A 25,274-nucleotide genomic window follows, 5' to 3' on the forward strand; every position below is an offset into this window, starting at 1 on the left:
TGTGACATGTGCGGGTCTCCTGGTGTTTGGTCTGAATGCTGTTGTGACCAGCTCTGAACTCACTCTTTCTGGAGACTGGGACTTTTGTGACCCAGGACTTGATTGTCCAAAGCTGCCTCTTTTCCAGGATGGTAGGAGAGTCTGAGGGCCTGTGACTGACACCAAGCAAACAGATGGTCCTTAACCTTCTGAGAAGAGGGTGCTGCTCTTCTGAAAACAGAGCTAAGACGTTCCTTGGCCTTGAGACTCCGTATGACACTGATGGAGCCCTGGAGGGTGTAGGTTGTGTGCTTCTTTCCCCTGGATTTCTAGCCCAACCTAAATGAAATGTCCTGCTCACTTGTCCCAAGGAGGACATGTGTTGTGAATCAAACATTTTGATTCTGATCTAGCCATGCCAGGCATTGCCCATCCCTGCCTGCAGGGACTCAGGGACTCACTTCCTGGTCACCTTTGATTAGACCTCTGCTCCCACCCTCCCTCACTGTCTCAGGAGTGGTCCTACTCTCATCTCTGTGGCCTTGCTGAGCTTGAGAAGTGCACCTCCCTCGTGCCTATTCCTTCCCACGGCCCCATGGCCATCGTCTCATAGACGCCTCCCTCACGAGCCAGACAGAGTGGCACTTTTCAGACTTGAATGTGCTCACCATTCACCTAGGGATGCAGGTAAAAAGCAGAGGCTGTGGAGCAGGGCAGTTTTCACCTCAGTGATGCGGCCCGCAGGACCGGGAAGATTTTTACACCAGCATCCCACACACCTCGGTACACACACACAGTCTTTTTTATCACAGCTCTATTGAGATATAATTCATATACCGTAAAACTCACCCCTTCTTTTTTAAAAAAAGCATTTAGTGTGTGTTCACCCTGGTGTTTAGTATATTAGAGTTGTGCAACCATCACCACTATCTAATTCCAGGACATTTTCATTATCCCCCTGCCACAAAGAAGCCTTGTACTCATTAGCAGTCACTCCCTTGTCCCCTCCCCAGGTCCTTGGCATCCGTTAATCTATTTTCTGTCTCTATGGATTTGTCTATTTTGGAAATTTCACTTAAATGAAATCATGCTCTGTGGCCTTTCGTGTTTGGTTTCTCCCATTTAGCATTACTGTTTTGAAGCCTCATCCATCTTGGAGCGTGGACCAGTACATCATTCCTTTCATGGCTGAATAATATTCCATTGTGTGGCTCTACCACACGGTGCTTATCCATTACTCAGTTGATGGACTTTTGGGTTCTTTCAATCCTTTGGGCATTAGGAGTAATGCTGCTGTGAACATCCAGGTACAAGTATTTATGTGGACATATGTTTTCAGTTCTCTTGCATATATTCTTTTAAAATTCATTTAAAAAATTCCATTGGCTCCTTTAGGCAAGAATCTTTTTTATTTTTTTTTAATTTTATTGGGGAATATTGGAGAACAGTGTGTTTCTCTAGGGCCCATGAGCTCTAAGTCGTCCTTCAGTCCAGTTGTGGAGGGCGCAGCTCAGCTCCAAGTCCCGTCACCGTTTTCAATCTTAGTTTCAGGGGGCGCAAGCCACCATCCCATGTGGGATTTGAACTGACAACCTTGTTGTTGAGAGCTTGTGCTTTAACCAACTGAGCCATCTGGCCACCCCAGGTCTTTTAAACATAGCACTTCTGAAGTTGTGATTGTTTATGTATAGTTCTGAGAGCAGGAGAAACTGACAGGGGCCGGCGGGATAGGAGAGAAGAACACAAGTCACCTGGGCTTTGCCTTTTTGTTTTTAATAGCAGAGAACCTGATGAAACTCCAGGGCTGAAGGAGGCCAGTCATCTCTTCCTCTTCCTTTCATCATGGCAGCAAAGAGGCTTTGAGTCAAGATTCATAAAGTTTGACAACTGCAAAGAACCTGGGTGCTCATCTGGATCAATATTTCTATCTGTCTATATCTAGCTGTCTGTCTGTCTGTCTGTCTGTCTATCCATCCATCTATCTGATCAATACCTCAGAGAGAAGTGACTTGTCCATGGTCACAGAGCCAGCAACTGGCAAGACCAGGGCGGGAGTCCACTTGTCTATGACTTCAGACATTCCCTGATATTCACTGCTTTTCCTTTGATGTGACATTGTGGGATCCCTTTGAGCCATTCCCTTTCTTTAGGTCTGAAAGGGAAATGGCTTTGTGCAGAGTGGAATTTTATATCTTTCTGAATTTTACGGCCTTATTTAACAAATACATTCCAGTTTTCAGATTATCTGAACTCGAACCACAGTGAGTTTCCATCAGCTGCAGAAAACCCGACATTTACACATAGCAGCATCTTTTGTTTCACATCTGCCGAGAGGCGTATCTGCCCGGCCTGAAGCTGTGGCCAACAGTGACGCAAGTTAGAAACTCAAGCTGGCAAGACACAGTAGGAAAGCTCTCCTTGGTTAGGTTTTGCTAATCATGACAAGTGAAGTGAAAATCTGCAAGTACGTTTGGTTGGGAAGGGTCCGTGGTGGTGCCGGGAGCAAGACCCTGGGCTCCTCACCAACTCTTCAGTGCAAGTTCTCTAAGGCCACAGAACTGGAGTGGCCCCCGCCCAGCCAGGAAGGCCTGGGCAAGTTGAGGGTGCTGGGAGAGTGGCTCTCGAGTTGTCCTTTTCCTGTCTCCTCTAAGGGGTGGCCAGCATGTGTTCTGTCCTCTGCAGCCTTCCGCAGCCCACGCTCTGGAATGAGAACTGGCAGAATGGAGCAGACATCACTACAGTGACACGTATCCAAGGGTGTGTCAATGTAGAAAGAAGACTCCTAGTTAGTTCACAAAACAACACGATTTTCTTCCCACTTAAAAAAGGTTTCAGATTATTTGTGGCATGAGTGACAAGTCTTCCTTTTGTGCTGCCTACTAAGATGGGAACATTAGAAGCCTTCCTGTGTGCCCGGGCATTTTTACAAATACATGCTCTCAAAGTGGAACTTCTCATTTAGGGACCTTACTCTTCACCTTTATAATACAAGATATGTCCAGTCAAGAGTCTTCACACTTTGTCATCGTAAAAAGCACTGGAGAGTGTAGTAAAAAACACAAACATAAAAAGTCACAAGAAGATGTTAGCAAAATCATTTCAGATTTTATGAGATTAATTCAATTTGTAAGTTGTTCCAGCGCTTTTCCAGCACCTGTCAGTCAAAGGCAGTTCAATTAAGGTACAAATATTAGTAACTGTATTGCGATACCTGAGCAACTTCTAAAAAGAACTGGTGCCTGGACCCACTGCCCAGTGGGGTCTGACTCTGGGGTTGGGGCAAAGACATTGGTGTCCTTTCAAAGCTCCCCCAGGTGATTCTCAGGGGTGCTAACTCACGCCCCACTGCCTTTGGGGTAACTATAGCCAGCCTGGCTCTGAGCTCCACCTGTGCTAAGCGCATTACTTATTGGATCACATTTCTGCCTCATTAGCAAGGAGGTTTCATTATCCCCTCCAAACAGAGGCAGAAATTGAGCTTCCCTGGGTTAAGTAACTTAAGACCCCTCCATCCCAGGTTGCACCCTGAAAGTTTGGGCAGCACTGGCGCCCAGCCCGGGCCTCCCTCTCCTCCTGGCCTATACTGCCTCCTGCTGAGCGCTCTTGTGGGGACTCACATTCAGCAAGCCCTCCGGAAAGCCAGCCCCAGTCAGGCAGATGCTAAGGTGATCTGCTTGGGTTGTTGGTGACGTCCTGGGATGGAAGAAATGGGGTCTGGGGGGGCTGGTGTTGGTTCATGGCCCTGGCCTCTTGTTGCTGTGTGACCTCACCTAACCTCTCCAGGTCTCCACTTCCTCACCTGTAAATCAGGGATTGTAATTCCCACCTTTTGGGATTGAGGGGAGGATTAAGTGAGATAGAACTTTGAAGGACTTGGCACAGTGGCTGACGCATAAGAAGGACACAGGTTGTGTATGATGTGGCCAGACCCCCACCAGGTTCTCAATGAGAAGGACAGCTTCTCCACCTTCAGTGTATCTCTGTGGACACAAATTCAGTAGGTCTGGGGCTGGGCTGAGAGCCTGCATTTCAGACAAGTTCTTAGGTGATGCGAAGGCCAGAGTTAACAGCTCCTGGGATTCTCACGTACCCACCACAGTGGCTAGAAGGGTGCTGGAGACGTAACCATGGAGCAAATCGAGGGATAGGTGTGTGTTTACGTACCATCTCTCCTATTCCCAGATCTGAGGGCTGCCACAATTGCTGTTCTTACGGTGTGGCATGAATGCGTCCAGCTTTTGTCTGGAATCTATTTTTCAGTCCTTCTAGTAATCAATCACTAGAAGAATTATAAAATCAACTATGTATTTATACTTGGTTATAAAACCAATGGCCAACTAAATGATAGTGCATCTAATGCGTTTTTCATTTTTTTTTGGCTTTTGTGAAGTCCTTACTGTTCATTTCTTATTCATAAAACATTAGCTCCCATCAAGAAGAATGAGAAATGGACATGGGGTTGTAAGTTCAGAGTTTAATTCCTGGCTCTGCCATTCAGTAGCTGTTTCCCTTGACTTCTCCAGCCCTCCATTTGTGCATCTGTAAAATGGGCCTAACAGTACCTACAGTACTGGGTTGTTAAATGAAAACGATCGGGAGGCTCAGATTCCACCATTTTGTCTAATTATATTTTAAGGAAAAAAATTGTTTCTAATTTGCAGAAGGATTTAGTTCAAAATCAAAACATTTTTGAAGCTCTGGAGCTGTTTCTCTCTCTTGTTCCCTCTGCTTTCTTTGGTCGTGGGGGTAGGTGTCATGCTAGGAGCCAAATTGATAGATATGAAATGCATGCAGAATGCAATTTAAATTTTAAGGTTTTATTTATTTTTTGCCTACATTATTTGATGGATGTGTGCCATCTTAATGAAGGATTTCTTTTTTTTATTAGTTTCAGGTGCACAAAACAATGTAATAGACATTATCATTTATACCCCTCACAAAGTGATATAACCCCCCCAATATACTACGCTCTGACATCGCACACAGCCATTACATTTCCACTGTCTCTATTCCTTATGCTGTACTCCACTTCTTGTGAATATATATACATATATTTATATTTATATTTATTTATAGTCGACATTCATTATTGTTCAGCTTCAGCTTCAGGTGTACAGTGCGGTCGGTGATCAGGCATCTATAGTATCCCTGAAGTGGTGTCCCTAATAAGACAAGTGTCCATCGGATACCCTACAAAATCTTTACAACATTATTGATTATAAATGAAGGATTTCTTGAATATGTAAAATGCAGGCCAAAATAGGATAATCAAAAACCAAAGAGGAATAAAAGCCCCGGACCAATATTTATAGAATGGGGGATGAACAAAGAATACATCTTCATAAGGTTCCTGAGGAGCCAGCTGTGAGGACATTTTAATATGACTATGAACGTGTCAAAATATGGAACAGATGTGCTTTTTGTCTACATGGAGGAATAACTATTGTTTGTGGCTGTAAAGTTCATGTATGCTGGGGATTGCATAATCATTTTCCTTTTTCTCCCTCTTTGTTGGTTAAATGAAGCGAGGCTCTGTTTCTGTTTAAAATATGGTATGTCAAGTTTGTCTGTGGGTTCCAGAAGTTGAATCAGCTGTGCAGGGGTCTGTGCCCTGCATTGCTGAGCATGCAGTAGGTTCTTGATAATGGTCAGATGGCAAATGCACTTCAGGAGCGTAGACTGTGATGGACTTTGATCTGCCCTCCGTTTGATCTGGCCTTGGCTGTTTTTAAACGCAGAATGACACCTGCAAACGCTTTTAGAGACAATAGGAAATGAGTGCTGGCTTGCATGGAATGCTCACTGTGCTGCTGGGTCACATGTCTGCTGTTTGTGGCACGTAACGGGTATCGCCGTTTTAAATGGACCTGCTGAAATGTGGCCTGCCACAGAGATACGGATTTAAGCAATCTGCACACAAACCCACCAGTCCTCCTGCCTTGTTTTATTATTCTCATGGTTTTGAGAGCTAAATTTTGTACCTTTGTAAGAGTTTTCCTTTCAGAGAGTTTGTGGGTGTGCCTGAAAACATAGCCTTGGACATGTGTGGGGATGAGGGTGGTGTGTTTGTGCTGGGATTCTCTGGCGGAGAATTAGGAGTGCGACGGGTGGTGAGAGAAGGAAACAAATACCTCTTGAAAGAAGGTGCATTTGGCTTAGCAAATGCTTCCTTTGCAAATCTCCCCCTAGTCCCTCAGTCACTCGTGCTTTGCAATGAACGTGTTTGATCTAGTTGTCGTTTCCCTGAGAGCAGCTGCCCATAGAGACTGGGCACTCTTATTTTTGGAGTGTTACGAGGGAATTTTTGAGTTCATGATGCTGCCTATTCTGGCTGGCAGCTTGAGAGTCAGAACAGGCCAGATACTACTTTCATGGACTGGTAAAGGGGAAGGCTTATGGGCAGGAGGCTGGGTATTAATTGGGAACTCCACTGTGGCATTCACTGGGTATAATCAGGTCACACAGGAGTTTTCATTCTGGCTTATATCATCCTTTCATCTATCTACCCACCTGTAAACATTTGCTAAGCATATATGATTCTTTGTTGAGGGATCAGGTTACGTATGAGTCCAGTGCTTTGCAGATAGTAGGTCCTCAGGGTCCATTGATCTGAAGTATAAGTGCCTGGTCTGACCGGATCATACAGTGATAAGCATATGTCTGCCATCCTCTGGTTTCCCTCCCCGTTTCTGCTTACCTCTCATCTTCCTTCTCCCCAGTTGTGCAGGAGTATGGTCCAGAAACACCTGTGGAGTTTTTTTGTGTGTGTGGCGGGGCGGGGGCAGTGGGTGTTGGTGACATAGCTCCTGGGAAGGAAGCAGTGGGGTCTGGGGCTGCTGGTGGTTCATGGCCCTGGCCTCTTGCTGCTCTGTGATCTTCCTTAACCTCTCCAGGTCTCTACTTCCTTAACTGTAAATCAAGGATTGTAGTGCCCACCTTATAGTGTTGATGGCGGCAGAGGGTGGCATGTGTATGGACTACATGAGAGAGACGTGTGAAGGACATGGCAGATGAAATAGGGCAGGCCCAGGAGGGCTTTTTGTCAGGCCACAGAGCTTTCTGGGTGATTCCAACATGCAGCCAACTTAAGAATCACTACTTTACAAATTCTCCTTTTGTTCTGGTCTTCACCAATTCATTGATCCTCCTTAATTTTGCATTTCCCCGGTAGTGTTCTCCCTGTGCTCATGAGCTCTCATGATGGTGAGAAGAGCCTTGATGCTTTAGTAGCACCTCTGCCGGAGGCCCTCTGCACTCAATATGTAAGGAACCTCACACTCATTATTTCAGTCTAATCCAAGTCTAAGAGTCTTGCAAAATAGGTGTTGTCATCCTCATTTTACAGATAAGAAGACTGGAGCTCAAAGAGAATCATGAGATGAATCACAGGCGTAAGTAGTTGAGCAAGAATTTGAATAGAGATCTGACTCCACGGCCATGTTCTTTCCATGTGCCAGGCTGCTTCACTACATTCTGCTTTGAGATCTGCAGACACCCTCCATGAATTCATATCCAATGCAGAGCAGGATTCAGAGTGTGGCCTCTGGAGTTAGACTCTCTGGATTTGAATCCTGGCTCTGCCACTCGTTGGCTGGGACCTTGAACACCCTACTTACCTTCTGTCCCTCGGTGTCCTCATTTGCAAAAGGATGATGATAATATTTGTCTTGTAGGGTTGTTGTATGCTGAGCGGGGGCTGGTACATGATCAATGATTACCAGATGGTTTTTTAAGCGGTACGTCTTATGAGGAAACCAAGATGGAAGGCAGATGATATGGGTACTGTTTGGGTGAAGGTGAGGAGTGGGAGGCCTTGGTTGTTCAAATTCCTGAGGCGAGGGGTCTCTGTGGCTCTGAGACCCCCTTGCAGAGTCCTTGGGGCTGTACTTGATGAAAAGTTGTCCAGGGTAATCCTGTCTTCTCTAGGGTTTCCAGGCCGAATTCCCACCCATTCTCAGGAATTTTTTCGCCTTCCCATTCCCAAATCCTGAGATATAAAATGCTTTCTGTTCTCCACAATGAATCGTTTCCACAAAGTGACGGCCGATACTACCAACCACCTGGGTTCAAGGAGCCGATTTTCCCGAGTTCCCGACCAACTTTTCTCAGGATTCGGGAACAGAAAAGCGAAAAAATTCCTGAGAATGGGTGGGAATTCCCGCCTGGAAACCCTAGCTTGTCTATTCGTCAACCTTTAAAATCAATAGCAAGGCATTTATTTGTTTATTATTATGGTCAGCTGTAAAGAGAACAAGTTGAATGGATGGCAAAAGTTGGGGGATAATAAAAGTGGAATCTTAAAGATGACCTTGGTCACTAAGAGGAAATGTCCACATCAGCCTGGTGAAGCTCGGTCCCCTTTGGCAGGATGTACAGGGCAGGGCCCGCACTGGTGGACGGTGCTGCGCGTCCCGGAGAGGGTTGTTGTGTGTTTTTTTTTCAAGCAAAAGTTTTAATTTTTTAATATAAAGTGAATACATACTGATAGTAAATGTAACCAGTTTATACAAAACTATAAAGAGCAAACTATAAAAGCTGTTCTTACTTTTTCTCGATTGCCTGTGTTTGGCTTGGATTAAGTCCATTAAAACTTTGGTGTGCCTTCTTCCAGACCATCTCATAGTCACTTATAAACATCATAGTAAAACAACTAAGGCCCTTGTTTATCTTTCTTTAAAATTATTATTTGTTTCAGGTGTACAAAACAATGTAACTGTTAGACAGTTACACCCCCAAGAGAGGGGTTTTGGAGAAGGTCAGGGGTTAACTTTTATAGGTGGGAGTGGTGTGGGCAGAGCTGGCAGGTGTGACACACTGCCTGAGAGTTGCTGAGAAAGGTGTGAAGGATGTGAAGGGGGTTACAGGGGAAGGGAGCATGATGGCAGTGAGTGGGAAAATGCCTCTAGAGACTTCTTGGAAGACAGAGGCGGCGGCAGAACGGAGAATGAAACTGAAGACCAGCAGGCAGAGTTGGCTCATATCCAGGACACAGTGCCAGTGGTTATCTGGAGTGAGAGGGTTGGATAGCCAGAGATGGGCACCAATGCAGCCAGACAGTAGTCAGGAAAGATCCAGGGGTAGAGCTACTGGGACCTGGCCATGGCTAGAGGGTCTCCATCAGGAGGACGCCCTGGGCGCAGGAGCCAAGCCCAGAGTGTACGGTGGATCATTTCCTTGGGAAGGGCAGGCCTATGACAGCCCTAAAAGGGACACATTAAGGGACTAGCAAGGTGAAAAGTATGAGAGATGACTGAGGCAAGTGGTCCCAGCGTGGATAAGTTGACTAGGTCATGCCATCATTGTTATTGCTGGGAGGAACTCCTGACAGCCTTTGCTCTCTTGCCCTGCTGGGCCTGAGAGCTTTGGTGACTGGGTTGAGGTGCCACAACCAGTTAAAAGCAGGGCGAAGACTTGGCCTGGGGCCTCGATCCAGTGCTTCTCCTGGAGCTGAGCTGTGCAGCCTGGCAAATTCCTTCCCCTCCCAGAAGGAGCACGGCCACTCTCTGTTGACCATGGGAAACCTTCTTGGGAGGAGCTTCTCTAGAGTGGCTGAGGCACACGCTTATCCCTTCAGCTCGTGCTTTTTAAGGCATGGAGGAATTAAGCTGCTAGACTGAAACACGCAGGCATGATATCCATAAAAAGGCAAGAGTGGCTGTTGTAAGGACTGATGATAACACAAGGTTGGAAGTTCAAGAATCTATAAAATAAAATCTCCTCATCCACGCTGGTGGGTGTCACGTCTGCTCCACGCTGATCATCCGTCCCCACTTTCCTCACCTGGTTAGCCCCTAGTTGTCTTTCACTGTTCAACTTAGTGCTTGCTTGTCCGGCAAAATTTCTTCATTTCATCTGTCTGGTCTGGGTGCCCCACACAGGTGTTCCCAGGTCCCCTCATGTTATGCTTGACTTTTTTCTCCTCTCCTGAGCTCAGAGCTCCTTGACCTTGTCTCTCATCTTCCTGTTCTCAGTGCCAAGTACTGTGTCCATTTCAGGGCCCAGCATGCAATAGGTGTTCAGTAAATGTTGATTGAGTGAATGAGTGACTGGATAATGAAGATGAAGTTTGAAGTCAGTCTCAGTCTCCAGCATTGACAGTCAGACACAGACGTTTGGCTGCTGGGAAAAGCCAAAGCTTCGGCATTTGTCTCAGAGCTCTGCTGGTATGGCCAGGTGGGGCTACTCTGTCAGCTGCAGTGCTAGCTTGAGGAAGAAGAAGCATTGCTCACTGTTTGGAAGGTGGCTTGGTGGTGGCTCATCTCACTCTTACTAAAACTTTTAATCAAATGTCCTCTCTGCCCTGAAGGCCTGGAGAAACATACTCTGTTTCCCCAAAAAATAAGACCTAGCCGGACAATCAGCTCTAATGCGTCTTTTGGAGCAAAAATTAACATAAGACTCGGTCTTATATTACCTTAGGTAAAACTCAGTCTTATGTTATAGTAAAATACATCTGGGTCTTATATTAATTTTTGCTCCAAAAGACGCATTAGAGCTGATTGTCCGGCTAGGTCTTATTTTCGGGGAAACACGGTAGCACTCAGCAGCAATGCTCATGAGAAAGGAGATGATCAGAGGAAAAGGACATTACCCACGGGCCCAACCGCCTACCACCCTGGTCGTGGTGCTGTGAACCTATCAGAGGTATAACCACTTACTTTTTAATTTTTTTTTTTAAGGGGCTTAATGAGCTATAATCCACATACTATATAATTCACTCAAAGTATACAATGCAGTAGTTTTTAGTATAGTGATGGAGTTGTGCAACTATCACCACCATTTGAGGACGTTCCATCACGTTACAGAGAAACTTCATACCCATTAGCAGTCATTGTCCATTTCCCCAACCTCCTCAGCCCCTGGTAAGCACTCATCTATTTTTCTGTCTCTATGTGTTTGCCTGTTTTAGGCATTTTATTATAAATAGAATCATACAACATATGGCCTTTTATATCTCTCCTTCACTTAGCATAATGTTTTCAAGGTTCATCCACATTGTAGGATCTACCTATGCTTCATTCCTTTTTGTGGTCTACTAATATTCCGTTGTATAGACATACTACATTTTGTTTATCCATTCATCAGCTGATGGACATTTGTTTCCACTTTTTGGCTATTATGAATAATGCTGCTTTGAACATTCATATACAAGTTTTTGTGGGGACATGTGTTTTCATTTCTTTTGGATACATATTTAGAGTAGAATTGTTCGATCATATGGTAAGTCCGTGTTTAGCATTTTAAGGAAACATCAAACTGTCTTCCAAAGCAGCCGTACCATTTTACATTCCCACCAGCAATGTATGAGGGTTTCAGTTTCTCCACATTCTTGCTAATGTTGCTTAGTCTGTCTCTTGGGTGATGGCCATTTCGGTGGGTATGAAGTGGTATCTCCTTGTGATTTTGGTTTGCATTTCCCTGTGGTTAATAGTGTTGTGCATCTCTTCATATGCTTATTGGACCTTTGTGTATCATCTTTGGAGAAAAGGTTTTCAAATCCTCAGCCTTTTCTTTTTTTTTTAATGGCTCTTTTATTGTTGAGTTGTAAGAGTTCTGTATATATCTTGGATACAAGTCTCTTAGCAGATATATGATATGAAAATGCAAATATTTTCTCCCATTCTGTGGGTTGCCTTTTCACTTTCTTGATGATGTCCGTGTAAGCACAACATTTTTAATGTTGATGAAATCTAATTTACCTCTTTTTTTTCTCCTTGTGATTTTGGTATCGTATGTAAGAAATCATTGTGTAATCTAAAATCATAAAGTTTCCTTCTATGTTTTCCTTTAAGAGTTTTATCATTCTAACTCTCACACGTAGGTCTTTGATCCATCCTGAGTTAGTTTTCGTAAAGTGGTGGGAGTCCAACTTAATTCTTTTTATGTTGATATCCAGTTCCAGCACCATTTGTTGAAAAAACTATCCTCATACATTTTTGATTAATTCATAAATATATTTAAAATTTCACTTCTATAACTTTTAAGTGCTTTTGTTAATGTCCTTGGGTCTGTTATAAAGAAAGTTATTAAAATAACATAATTTCTCAAAGGGCAACATTTATTATTACATGGTCCTCAATGAGGAATCAATTGATTTCATATCTGTCTGTCTATACTTGAAACTAACATTTGCTAAAGGGTATTTAGTCATTAAACTCTAGTTCTTAAAACACACAAAGTCCTGGCCTCTGGACACCTTCTTGTTCCTATTTTTCAGTGGTTGTTTTTCATCTTATTTACTGTTTTCTATGTTTATTTGCTTATTTGTTTTTACTTTTTGTTGTTATAATTAGAATGCCTAAATTGAAAATGTTTGGAGCACCAAACAGTGTAGGTACTCCCATGGATTTGTGTCCATTACGTGGCCTAAGCTGCCCCGAAGTTTGCTGAAGTTGTTAGTAAATTTGCAAAAGCAGAGGAACCAAGATTCTGGTTCCTCTTCCCAAAATGAGAGCACTTAACGTACCCCAGTGCTCCTTGGCACTCTCCTGCCTCTGACCCTAAAGCGAGGCCACCATTTGGCCACAGGGAGATTGGCCTGCCTGCTGATTTTTCCTCTGAGGAGACCCTGCTCTAGGCCATTGCTGCTCTCTCAGCCTCTCCTCTCTTATTGTCACCCAGACACTCCTAAAATAGAGGCTGCCCTGGTGGGCCATCTGCAGGGTGACACATGGGTCACTGGAGCTGTGGAGCAGGATTTGAGCCCTCTGTAGAAAGTGTGCTTGCTCTGTGCTTGTTTAACTAGATCTGTCCCCCCTTCCTCACCTCACATAGGCGGCAAATGGGGGGATGTTAATAGTACTCAGGGCCACTGCCTTATGGGGAGGGTGGCGGGGACTGGAAAGCTGCTCAAACGGTGCCCTTTTCTTTAAGACTTTTAGAACAGCTACGGTCAGGGTCGCTGGACAAAAGCAGGGAGGTATATGTTCACATATGCATCTGAATAGCAATTTGAGATAAAGGTACTTACCAAGGAAATACAAAATACTTTAGTTCTAGTATTTAGAATTAAATGAAAACGTATAGAAATATGGCTGACTGTAAGGGGGAAAGGGTGATATTCTTAAAGCCAAAATAAAATTATTTATTGCTTAAATGCACATAATTTGAAGTCAGGGTGATTGACAAGTGACAAGGAATAAAAGCACATTTCTTCTTGAACAGCTGGGGAAGCTTTCTGTAGGTCTTGGAAGGTGATCATGACATTTCCCCCATGTGACAGTAAATGAGATTCTGGAGAAGAGTTGCCCAGATGAACTTATTCCCCCTAAAACAAGACTTAAGGTAGAGAGAAGAAGTTGCTCTTCAAACAATTTTATAAAAGTCAGAATACCTTTGCCATAGTCCTTTCAGATTCTTTTTGTTTTGTTTTGATTAGAGAAAATTCACTATTAAATACAATTAAGATTAGAAAATATTGATTAGGTAGGAAAGTCTAATATGGAAAAGAGCATAAAAAGCCAGTATGTGAAAAAGAACGAAAGATATGAGAGTTTTGTCATTGAGAACACGTGTCCCAGACATCTCGTCCATGAGGGTGTCCTTGTGGGCTGGCCAGGGCCCCTGGCCGTTATGGGCACATGGTGAATCGTCATTTAATGAAAGACACGATAGAAGAGCCAGCAACAGGCAGGGCCCGAAACAGGGGACTGCACCTTTCCTAGAAACACCGTTGCATCATTTAGACACCTGAGTTTTCAGTAATACGCATGAGAAACCTGTCAAAAAGTTTGACTGTTTTTCACATTTCCAAAAGTTGTTGTCAGGTCGTGCTTGGAAAAGGAGGTCTTAAGAAAAGGTATCTTGGTGATGGGTAGACAGTGAGGTCCTGCCTGCCCAGAGGGAAAGGTGCTTATTTTCCAGGTGAGCAGCTCAGTATTACCATGTTCAGATCCACCTCCATCGTGCATGCAGAGACCCCTGTGAGACTGTGACCCCTCCCAGAGGTTTCTTTAATGTTTGTCCTGACTGGAAAAGTAGGACGTGTGACCCGTTCTAGCTGGAAGCCTAGAACGTGGTACCGGGTGGTTCTGTGGGCTGTGCTTTGAAGTCATGCCTGCTGACTGCTTGGCAGGATGAGCATGACCAGGGCTGCTTTCCTTGTGGATGAAGAGTTGCTTTGGAGTTAAGATGGACTGTTTCACATCAGATCCCCATTCATTAAGCATAGCTGCACCTACAAGGGCAGGCAGTTTGGACTTGTATTTTTCATTCATGGACAATGTTAAGGCACACTACTTATATTTATCAAAACACTTAGCTTCCCTTCTTCTCCAGAACTCACTATATTCTATATATAATTTAATTAACATTTTTAGGCGTGGTAAAATTTAACATAAAATTTGCCATTTTAACCATTTAACCAGTAATATCAATGACATTCACGTGCAACCATCACTGCTCTCTATTTCCAAAATTTTTGAATTTGCCGATATCCTTTTAAAATTTAATTAAAAATATTTTAAAATTGCTCCTAGAAGCAAGGTTAATGGAAGAGTTAAAATGTTCACAATTGTGCTTCAGGTGATTCAGCGTTTCAGCTGAACACATTTAAATCAGCAGGTGTGCCTCATTTTGCACACATATAGACAGCTGCTGGGAGAGACAAACAGAAGACGGAAGGAAGGAGACTGAATTCTTGAGGACCTGTCATGTGCCAAGGACAGGAGTCGCTGTCTGGATGTCCATGGTCTCAGCAGCGCCACATGGCAGCGTAAGTGAGTGAGTCCTTCCTGTTTTAAGATGAAGAAAGTGATTTTCATTGTAAAATTCATTGATGTAAAAGTCCTTTTCTTAGAAAAGGTTGAAAACCAAATCCTTCTGGCCTCAAGATGTCCATCTCTTTCTATTACTCTACCGTCTTCCAGAATGCATGAAGAACGCTTTGTAAGGGGGGGGGGGGCCACACATGATTATCCGTTATTAAATGTATCAGAGTGAGTTTCAGAGTCAAAGGTGGCAGCAGGACCAAGAAGGGCTAGAGCAACACCAGGACAGGGTGAGGAGAGCCCCTGGCTTACCTGAAGCCACCAGCCACGTGGGCACTTGTCCACCCATGTCAGCTCCTCCCGTCGTCTATTGGTGCAGCTGTATGCTGGGCCAAGGGCATGAGCCATGGTCGCAGTTGGCTGCCAGTGGTGACACTGACAACGATAGTGACAGCACCCCCCTCCCATCCCCACTCCCAGTTTATTGAGCATATTCTATGGGTTGGATCTGGGCAGGGTGTTTCATGAACATTCTCTTTAACTCTCACAGCTCAGCAGAGAAGTAAGTGGCAGTGGGTTTAGGATGGGGAAATGGAAGCTCCCAGAAATCAAGTTGAAACTGGCAGGAGAGCACTTGGCTGGTGGCGGAAGCTCAGGGCTCCGGAGGGCCTCTTGGGGGATTGCCCTGTGCTTGGTAGGGGTGGGGCAGGGCTTCCCCCAGGCCACTCTTCTGGGCTAGATGCAGATACCCGGGTAGCCAAGGGACCTGGCCAGCAGGAGGGTATGGGGTGGGAGCCGGGGAGCAGGGACTGCAGGGAAGGGTGTTGGACACCTCCATTTCTGGACCCCATGGCTGAGAGATCCTCACAGTGTTTCAGGGAGGTGTGAAGCCTCTGCTGAGTGCTCCTTTCTCACTGTGACTCGCGCAGGCTGAGGTGAGGACAGGCCCTGATGCCCAGGTCAGTGGGAGAACTAAAGTCAGCCAGCTGCCGAAATTCTCTTTGCACAGAGGAAAGGCCTTCACATAACACTTGTTTATTCTTATTTTGCATATATTTCTGTGAGCTTTATGATCTCATTTCTTCGTTAACAACATATCAGCAACATCAAATTAGGAGGGAGCAGTGAGTCTCCATTGATAGACAATCACAACAGCAAGAAGGAGAGATGTAGGATGAGAATGGATGAGGCAATCAGCGAGAGAAAGAGGAAGAAAAGTTGCAGAAGAAAATTAGGCTTTCTAAAAAATGTCTCATGCAAGGATTTATTCATAGATCACTAAAATTTAAATTATATGATTCGTTCTGTCACTGAGGACAAACGGTCCCTTTTTCGGCTTCATTTCAACTATTTCATCCAGGCAGTAAATAGTTAATCGGTTGATATTTTAAATCTATATTTAGCATAAACCCCAGTAACATTGTAAGTCATTTCCAATAGGATTAAAATTATCATCATGTTTCTCAAATCCTAAAAGAAATACCAAACTCTGGGATATATTCACTTGTATATTCTTAATTTCAGACAGACATTCTTGTCCCACCACCAAGCGGTTCTTTTTCCAAGACCGCATAATAAGGGTGGTGTTTCTCCTTTGCATGCCACAGCATCCCTGCAAGAGAAAGGAATCTGGTCTCTTTGATGAAGTTTGATATCCAACCAGATGACCATCAGATGATCTCTTTGCCTTCCGTACCGTTTAACCGCCACATCAGCTGGAAGTAAATTTGTTTTTCAAATCAATGTGAGACACATTAAATGTCTGAGTATCATAGACAGGGATGTCATTTCTTAACCATTTGTCATTACACTGGAATATGAAAAATGGGTTGGACATCACTTAGGAAGCATGACAAGTCCTTAAGCCCCATCCTGGGCATTTTTCATTCATTTCAGGGAGCTGTCACCTGACACAGGTGACTGAGTGAGCCATGCTCTACTCGTGGGTACACCATCACAACAGTAGCACTTCTGTTACATAATTTGGATTTGTCAAGTTGTTCCCATGAATCCTCTCTCTCCATTCCAGTTCCTACCATTTTAATGTGGGGTTCTCAGCACCTCTTTTTTGGACTTTTGTGACACTCTCCCTCTGGTCTCCTCCAGCAGGATTCTCTGCCAGCCCTTCCTCCATATATTTTGCAGGTGATCTTCCCCAAATGCAGATCTGCCCTTGACGTTCTGCTGCTTAAAGCCTTTTAAAGCAACCCTCACCCTTGCCTTGAAGCCACCTCTGTGCCCTTAGACCAGTGTATAAGCACCTCCTCCTGCCAGCCAGTGTCTCCTCTGCCCTCCCATGCCCTTCCCTCAGCCTGCAGGGGTCACCCCACATCCAGCCTCCTTTGCTGTCCAACTTTCTCTTGTCTGTCAAGGAGCATCTACTTCTTTAATTCTACTTAATTTTCTCTCAGCTTGGGTGAGAGGCACTGGAGGAACCAGAATATATCTGCACACATGCCTTTATTTCATGAGATTGTATACCTCAGAAACCTCTTTCTATAACCACATACTTTGTCTTTTATTGCTGTTCTATATATATCTGAGCCAGCAAAGTGTTGTTAAGAAGACAAATAGGAAACTTTCTATGACATTCCCTCCCCAGATATTTGGAAAATAATTAAGCCACTCAATAAGTGAACTACCTTAGAGAAGATTATAATATTAGCCTTAATTTCTTTTACTGACTTTCCATTTCCTTGTAATGCATCTAATCAACTACCATTACTGTCTTGGAAAACTTTTTGTTTCACAGAGTTTTTTCGTTTTGTTTTTGATACTTAGCGGTTACCACTACTTCAAGAAACATAGGCTGAAAAATGTTACTTTTAACAAAAAAGAAAAGCATTAGGCATCCCAATGCATATAATTATGCTATTATAAGATGCAATCCTATTCTTTGGTTTTCCCACCAAAAATCAGACCTGTCAATTTTCACCTCAATGATCCGCTGACACTCTTGCTCCTCCTGTAGGTGGGTTGTCATTTGGAATTTGGAGACGCCACACCTTCAGTCCACTTAGACAAGCACCCATTTCTGATCAGGTTCAGAGTGGTGGTGGCTATCTCAGAGGATAGATGGTCATAAAGTTTCACATTTTCATGTACTCTGAAAAGGAATTTCATGGTGGTTAGCGTTTAGAATGTTTACCTAACTCTAAATGAAGACGTGAGGGATAGAAGGATTGCATGAAATGCTTTAGCCTCTGGTGCAGTTTTTTTAGAAAGCACCCATGTTGCTTTTGCAAAAACAGTTTGAAGATATTCCACATTGGTTTGAATGATTTGTATGCAAGAACAAGACTGTGCGAGGTTTGGGAGTATCACTGTGAAACTGAGGTAACAGAGGAATTTAGGTTCAGGATGAAAAAAGTTTGCAGGAAAGGCATGCCGCAAAGTGTTTACTTTTGCTGCCTTGTTCTTACTGTGTGACACAAGTCAGACCCTTTTGTCTGAATCTGCATTCTCTTGCTAAATAGGAATTTCATTTTCATAAATAGGACTCAAACAGTGGCCTGGGAGAGAATTCTCAGTGTTAGTGGGAGGGACAGGTAGTTGAAGTGTAGGGCTCTAAGAAGACTGTATAATGTTAAAATTAAGGTTTGTTAGTTTTATGATAGGTCTGGCCATAGAGATATTCAATTCTCACCAGTGTCAAATTCAAGGAAAATGTGAAATGACACGGGATACAGTAAAAGGAATTTTGAAATAATTATGATTTGCTGTCTTTCAGTCAAGAGTACTTTGGAATCAGCCTTTCTAGCGGTATGGCCATAAGGAACTATTCCTCTTTTCTCTAAATATTTGGCCTTGCTCTATTGTTGACTGTCCCCCCTTCGGTTCAAGTGGAGGCCTCCTGGGCAGCTGGTGGCCAGGGCAGCTGTGGTGACCCAACTCAAGTGTGCCCCTCCCATGGATGGAGCTCCCAATTTAGCTGTTCAGTTTGTGCACAGAATGCCAGAGCACAGCAATCTGAGCTCTGGCTTTCTGTTTAAATAAAAAGGCAGATGCTTCACACATGTTTTCACAAATTGACATAAACCATGGAAGGAAAGAATGTTGATACTCAATAGTTACCCTCTAACAGCTTGTTGCTTGTAATTTTTAGGTTTACTGTAAGAGCAGACGCTGAAAGCAAACCTGCAACTGTGCTGACACTGGATTAGGAATAACCCACGCTCTTCAAGTGCCTGAGTAATGGGTGAATGGGGTGTCTATAAATAGTGAGTTCGTGTATCTGACGGACCTCAGAGATGGGCAGGCTTCCGCGGGGCCAGCGTTCCCTCTTGTGGCTGCAGAGGAACACGGCCGAGGGGGAGAGGGTGCACTCTGTTTGGCCTTTCCTTCCAAATCCAGAAGGGTCATGGAGTTAGCCTGCTGGAGATTGTCAGCTCTGCAGCACAGGACACTGGGAAGGCCGGAAAACAGGGCCAGGAAACGTGCTGTCCCTTTTCTTGATGCAGACATTGTCCTCCATGACTTTCAGAGGCATCAGCAGGCTCCCGGTGGCCTATCATGTTCAATGACACTTGATGACCTCTTCTGTCCTTTCCTGGGCTCGCTATGTTATGAAGCTGAGCTTCTCTTTGAGTGTAGAGGCTGGAAAGAGAGGATGTGGGCTCTGGTATTTCTTACAGTTGTTGTGGGTTTATACTGATCTGTCTGCACCCTTTTGGTCCTAAGGGACAGTGCCAGGCACATGTCAGTGCTGAATTAATTAATGGTGCACACTTGCAAGCAGATGAGCTACAATTTGAGGGTGTAGTCTGTGGCTGTCAAATACAGTCAGGTGTCATGGGGACTGAGATTTACAGCCTGCAAGTCATGAACCAGCTGCGAACACTTAGGGAATGGATGGTAAGTCACGCGCCAATCCAGCATCGCATGTCTTGCTTGCCACCTGGTGTGGTACTGTGCCCTCCAGCGTGATTGAACTTGTACGTGCCAGCCCGCTCACACGTGGTGCAGTGCCAGGGTCAGTGTGCTCTGTCTCAGGAGGGTGGTCGTGTAGGGGTGAGGGTGAGGCGGGGAGCAGGTCTCTTATATCAATAAGCTCAGAGTAAGTTTTACCTGGCGGTTTCATCACGAGCCCTTAGCCAACGCCGGCTAAAAATTGGGTGTTAAATGTTTCTCACCCCCATACTTCAGGGTTATTTTTGAAAAGCAGTGTTTCCATGAAGTAACAACCAGCTTCTGGGAACGGGTCAGGCAGGAGCCCTAGCATTGGGCTAGTGTCCTTTAGCTTATCTGTGATTAGGTTGGGTGCTGGATGCATTCTTTTCCCATTCCAGCAGCTTTGTGACAGTTGGGGTCTGTCTGGTGGCAGTTCAGGATTTTAAGTAGGAAGTTCTACAGGCTGACTCATGTCAATAGTAAGTGGAGACATGTCTTCCTAGTCTTCCATTTCAGCGGAATACCCCTAGTAGTGCTGGAGTTTTGATGTTTATCACTGCCTCTTTCACCCCCATCCTTTTCTTAACCAAAAGACAAATGGTGAAGTTAAATATGACTGTGACTCAGCCGAAGCTCAGCCGAAGCCCAGCAGTGGCCATCGGGAAACAGCGTCCACCGTCACAAGTCTTGTTGGAATTGGCGTGCTGGCCCTTCAACTCTACTTGGTTTTCACTAAGGTTTTTATTAACGTATTACCAGAATATATTCTGGTAATAAGATAATAAAGTATGCCTGGGCATGTTTCAAAAACTGAAATATTTCTAAAAAAAAAAATGAAAATATAGATTAGGTTGACTTGCTACGTGACATTCATGTGCCGGGAAATACACACAATTGAACTAAGCCGAACTTTTATGCTTAGATAATGAGAGGGATCCTTTTGAATTTTTAAATAGTTATTTAAGTAGTAACCAATGGGGAGTTAGATAACTTCTTCTGTTAGGACTTTTCTCAGTTTGTAAAGTCAGTTGGCCCTGAAAACTTTACTTCAGTTGAACCAAGAGTTTGTGGAGTTGGTATTTCCAAGATCTTAAACTTTACAACCTAAAACAAGATGGAGATTGTATATAATTAATTTTTTGGATGGGTTAAATTTTAGAATGAAAGTTACAATAAGGAAAATGGTGACTGGCTTAATTTTTTTTTTCTCCCTTGAGAAAACATGTCAGAGCAATAAAGGTGATAGGTACTGTGGAAAACATATGTATAAATGTGGCTCTGGGTCCAGTGGGGCTGCTGGCAGATCTTGTAAAATAATTCTCTGGAATCCGCAGGCAACAAGAACACAACAGTGACATGCAATCTTGATATCCAGTCAGGGTTGCCATGAACATTGGTGGTGGTGTTGGGTCGCGAGCCAGTTCTAGGGCTGGCTAGAGGCATCAGCAGGCATCAGCAGGGGGTCAGCAGGGCCAGGCTGGTTCCTGGACAGCAGCACCTGTGTGGGTAGGCAGTCTCTACTTGGGGAAGGAGAAGGAGGCAGCCTAGGAATGGGTGGGGGACCATGGGCCAGAACAGAGATAGGAAGAGGAGAGCAGGGGCCCCAGGGATCCCAGTACTTCACAAAGCTTCCCTCCTAGACTGATGTACAGCCATCACTTTTGAAGTAGGCATGCCATTTCAACAAGGTGTGTGAGTTTTATTCTAAAATGTTCAAGTTCTTTAATTAAACTTTCTTTTTTGAAAATGTCGCCCATGCACATGGCTACAGATTTGAAAAGTATCGAATGCTATATAGTAAAATTTCCATCCTCTTATCCCTGGCTATGTTCTCTACTTCCATCCCCCAACTCACCAATTCACCACACCTAGTGTTATTAATTCCTTGTGTTTTTATACATGAAGGAAAAGGTGTAACTTATTCCCCCTTTTAAAATAAAAAGGTAATATATCAAGTGCACTGTTTTTTTCATTATATATTTCTTGAGGCTCTTTCCATATTAGTAAATAAAAAATTTTCTACTTCTTTTTTAACAGCTGCATAATATTCCATTACGTGTATGTAGAAAACTTGATTTAATTCCTCCCCTATGGATGATTGATGGATAGTTGGTTTGTTGTCTATTCTTGGCCATACTCACCAATGCTGCAATGAGTAACTTTGTAGATAAGCCATTTTACACACATGTAAGTTATCTGTAGGATAAACTCCAGGAGGTAGGCTCACTGGGTCAAATGGTCTGTGTTCTTAAATGTTTTGATAGGTATTGCCGACCGTCTTCCATAGGATTGTTCTAACTTCCTTTCCCACCTGCAATTTGAAATTGACCAATTCGAATATGTTGGACTACCTCTCGGAGTACCAAATAGTGATGCAAAAACCGTAGTCTATGCTCAGATCTGAAAGCACTGTCAGGAATGTGACAGCAGTGCTTCCCAACAGTTCAGGGGACCCACTGAGTCCTGTTTTCGTGTAAGACAAGGCCCATTCTGGACAGTAGTGCTTGCCGTATACGGCCCAAGGGCACCCACCCTTTCGAGTGGGGATGGGCCTGAGATCCAGCTCACCCTCTAGGCTGCTTGGGGATGCCCAGCAGCAGCCCTGGATGAAAAAGCCTTTTGAGAAACAAAGAGGATCCAATTCGGATTAGTAAATACTGTCCCTGAGTAAGCCTTTGATAAATTAAATCTGATTGAACTGAACACTGACTGAAGCCATTTTTATCAGATGTGTAAGAAGGGTATATTAGGGAGATGAACCACTGGCTTACATTTTTAGTATTTTTGAAATCGAGCAGAAAAGAGTTAACATTTCCATCATTTTAACATGAGATGTAAAACCACCAAACGGGGTGGTAGGTTGGGAGTTTCAGCCCAGGGAGCCTTCCTGGGTTTCCCACCGCCCCAACTTCCCCACCATTCCTTGCTTCCAAGTCAGACTCCTGGGGGTTTACTGTACACATGCCCCCTTTTTCCTCTGCTGGCTTCTTTACCTCCTGCAGCTTCATGTCCAAATTTTCATTCTTTTATGAATTTTAAGATTAAATAATGGAAGCTTTTCCTGATAATAAAAGCAATACAGACTTACGATGGTTCGACTTAAGATTTTGTGACTTCACGATGGTGTGAAAGTGACATGCATTCAGTAGAAAGCAACTAGGCGGCGCTGTGATGTTCAGTAGGATAGATGTGTTAAATGCATTTTTGACTTAGGATATTTTCAATTTGTGTTGGTTTATTGGGACAGAACCCCGTTGTAAATCGAGGAGCATTATTTATACACATTTATGTCAGAAAATTTGCAATATTTATGATTTAAAGCTGTGGTTACAATTTTGCAATCTTGTTAGAGATTAGACTGGGTTAGAATAAGGAACGGGCAGGTGTGCAAAAGGAGGTTGGAAAAGGGGTGGATTGAATTTGGGTGAAGTTCTCAAAGTATGTGGAACAACTGAAAGCATCTCACTATATTTTTGACCCCAGGGAAAATGTAAAGAGAAAGCAACCTGACAGCATTTTGCCGGGGTGAATATGACGAGAATTCCTGAACACACAGTGAGAATAGAAAGATGGTGGATGATAAGAATGTGATTGGGGTCACTAATCACGTGGAGAGGCTGATTTGGAAAAACTCTGCTGTCAATTCAATACATCAAATCATATTGCTTTATAATAGTGGACAATAGTCAAAAGACCTCGAGGCCCCATGGTAGGGCTTTGAACAGAGGTCCTGTGACAACAGCATGAACTTCTGAAGGTGGAAGAAGCACCACAATGATTGCAGGGTCATACATAAATGCAATAAACACATAGGTTTCTATTAACAATTGTATAGAATGAATACAGTGGTATAGAATAATAGATTACAGAATTAAACAAAACCTCCATTCTTAATTTCACTTATCTTGCTATAGTACTTCCCAGCAATCAACCCTTTATACACTCAGTTCTGTATAACACTTGTTTTTAAAAAATCCTATTTGTTCCAAATTAGGGAACAATTTGAGCATAATGTGAGTTTCACATTTGCTATGTGTGATTTTCTTTGCAAAAGCAGTAGATGATTGCAGAAAACTACACCCAACTAAGCCAAGCCACATGGGAATATACAAAACACACCTCAAATATTTGCCATCTGTCTGGTTAATATTTTGTTTTATGAGCACACTCTGTCCTCATGTGATGTTACTACTTTCTTTCCAGTTTCCGGTAATCTTCCTTCCACTCCACAATTACTCATGAGCGGCACACTTCTGATGCCCACTTCCAGGCACACTTGAAGTGTTTTTCTCAGTCAACTGCTATATTGATTGTAGTATTTATGTGTTTCTTAACCACTCAGTATGTATAAAGTTGTGCTACAACTTTTATTAGGTTCCTGTCTTTTTCCCCCTTATATGCCCTTTGGTTTTTAATAGGTGATTTTTGAATAGCATGGTGATGTTTTGGAATGCACATGTGGTGTTGTAGCAGAATTGACTGCATTAGTACAATTGTCTTATGTTTGTTGTTCATTGTCTTGTCTCTCTGTGCTTCTCATTTCATGGGGGGCAGGGTCTTTTGATCTTTTGTTCGCTGTTGTGTCCCCAGCACCTTCTCAGAGTCTGGCACAGAGCAGGGGCTCAGTAAATATTTGGGAATCATCAGATTTTTTTACTGGCAATAGCATTCTAGTCACACTTCGTTGGAAATCAATGATCCTGTTAATAAAAGAATTATTACAGTTTAGGAATATAGTATAGCCGTTGAGTTTGGCAAACACGTCTACTTCTTTGGCTGACAACTTCGCAAGGGAGGGTAAGAATGGAAATGTGGGGTATAGGTCACGTAATTTTTTAGTATTCGAATTTGAGAAGAAATGTTCTAACAATATATTCAAAGTCAATTAAAAGAACAATCAGAATAATAGCAAAAGTGGCCAGACCCACTAAAGGGGTTGTTGCTATGTTCATGTAGCAAAAATAGTGCAAAGGAAGAGATCTTAATGGTGGTGTTTGACTCCAAAAGAATTTAATAAATGAAAAAGAATTTTTTATTTTTTAAATTCAGAAAGATAGTTTTGATCTGTTGTCAGGAAGGACCCAATTTTTTTTTTTTAACCTGGAATTCTTAAGTCATTGCATCATTGCGTCAGCACTTGTCATGTGTATTTAAAATATGTATATGGTTAGTGCTAAATGAAGGCACGGACTGAGTGTGCTTGTAAAACTGTTAGCTAGATTGTAGATGTGTGTATGGGTACACACATCTACATATATGCTCCCTGTAACTTTGTGCTGCAACTGTGGGAAACACTTATGTGCATTATTTCATTTCACTCTCGCAACAGTCCTATTTTGCATGGGTGCTGTTATTTTTCTCATCTTTCAGATGAGGGAACTGAGGCTCAGAGAGGCTGAGTAACTTAGTGAAAATGTTGCAGTTGCTGAGTGGTGTGCCTGGGATTTTGAGATTTTTGGATGCAGAGCCCATGCCTCCATGCATTGGGGCATTACCTAGATCCTGGTGATCCTAGTTGAGAAAACTTGTCTGTTGCCCTCCAGGAGGAGGAGATAGAGATGTAAGTGAAAAAATAGTAGTGTGATTAGTACCCAAGTGAGCAGAGAACAAGGAATGATGGGCGTGAGGATGGCGGTGGGGGAAGCAGGGGCTTAACTGCTTCATGTGGTGGGCTCCGCATCCGTAGACTGGGTGCTT

The 25,274-nt window shown here is 43.5% G+C and overlaps 1 protein-coding gene across 13 annotated transcripts in view; it reads left to right on the forward strand.

Moving 5' to 3' along the window:
• The window catches only part of FHOD3 (formin homology 2 domain containing 3), a 436,559-nt gene that overhangs the window by 88,445 nt on the left and 322,840 nt on the right, over positions 1-25,274 (forward strand). Inside the window, exon 1 of one of the 13 annotated variants that reach the window (XM_033087592.1) lies at positions 19,519-19,541. The exons of the other annotated variants lie outside the window; for them this stretch is intronic. Within the exon in view, the coding sequence (XP_032943483.1) occupies positions 19,535-19,541 (7 nt within the window). The 5' untranslated portion in view covers positions 19,519-19,534. Of the gene's footprint in view, positions 1-19,518; positions 19,542-25,274 lie in introns of those variants that run through there. 13 annotated transcript variants of the gene reach the window in all.

Source organism: Rhinolophus ferrumequinum, chromosome 19 (genome assembly GCF_004115265.2).
Source record: "Rhinolophus ferrumequinum isolate MPI-CBG mRhiFer1 chromosome 19, mRhiFer1_v1.p, whole genome shotgun sequence".
NCBI lineage: Eukaryota > Metazoa > Chordata > Mammalia > Chiroptera > Rhinolophidae > Rhinolophus > Rhinolophus ferrumequinum.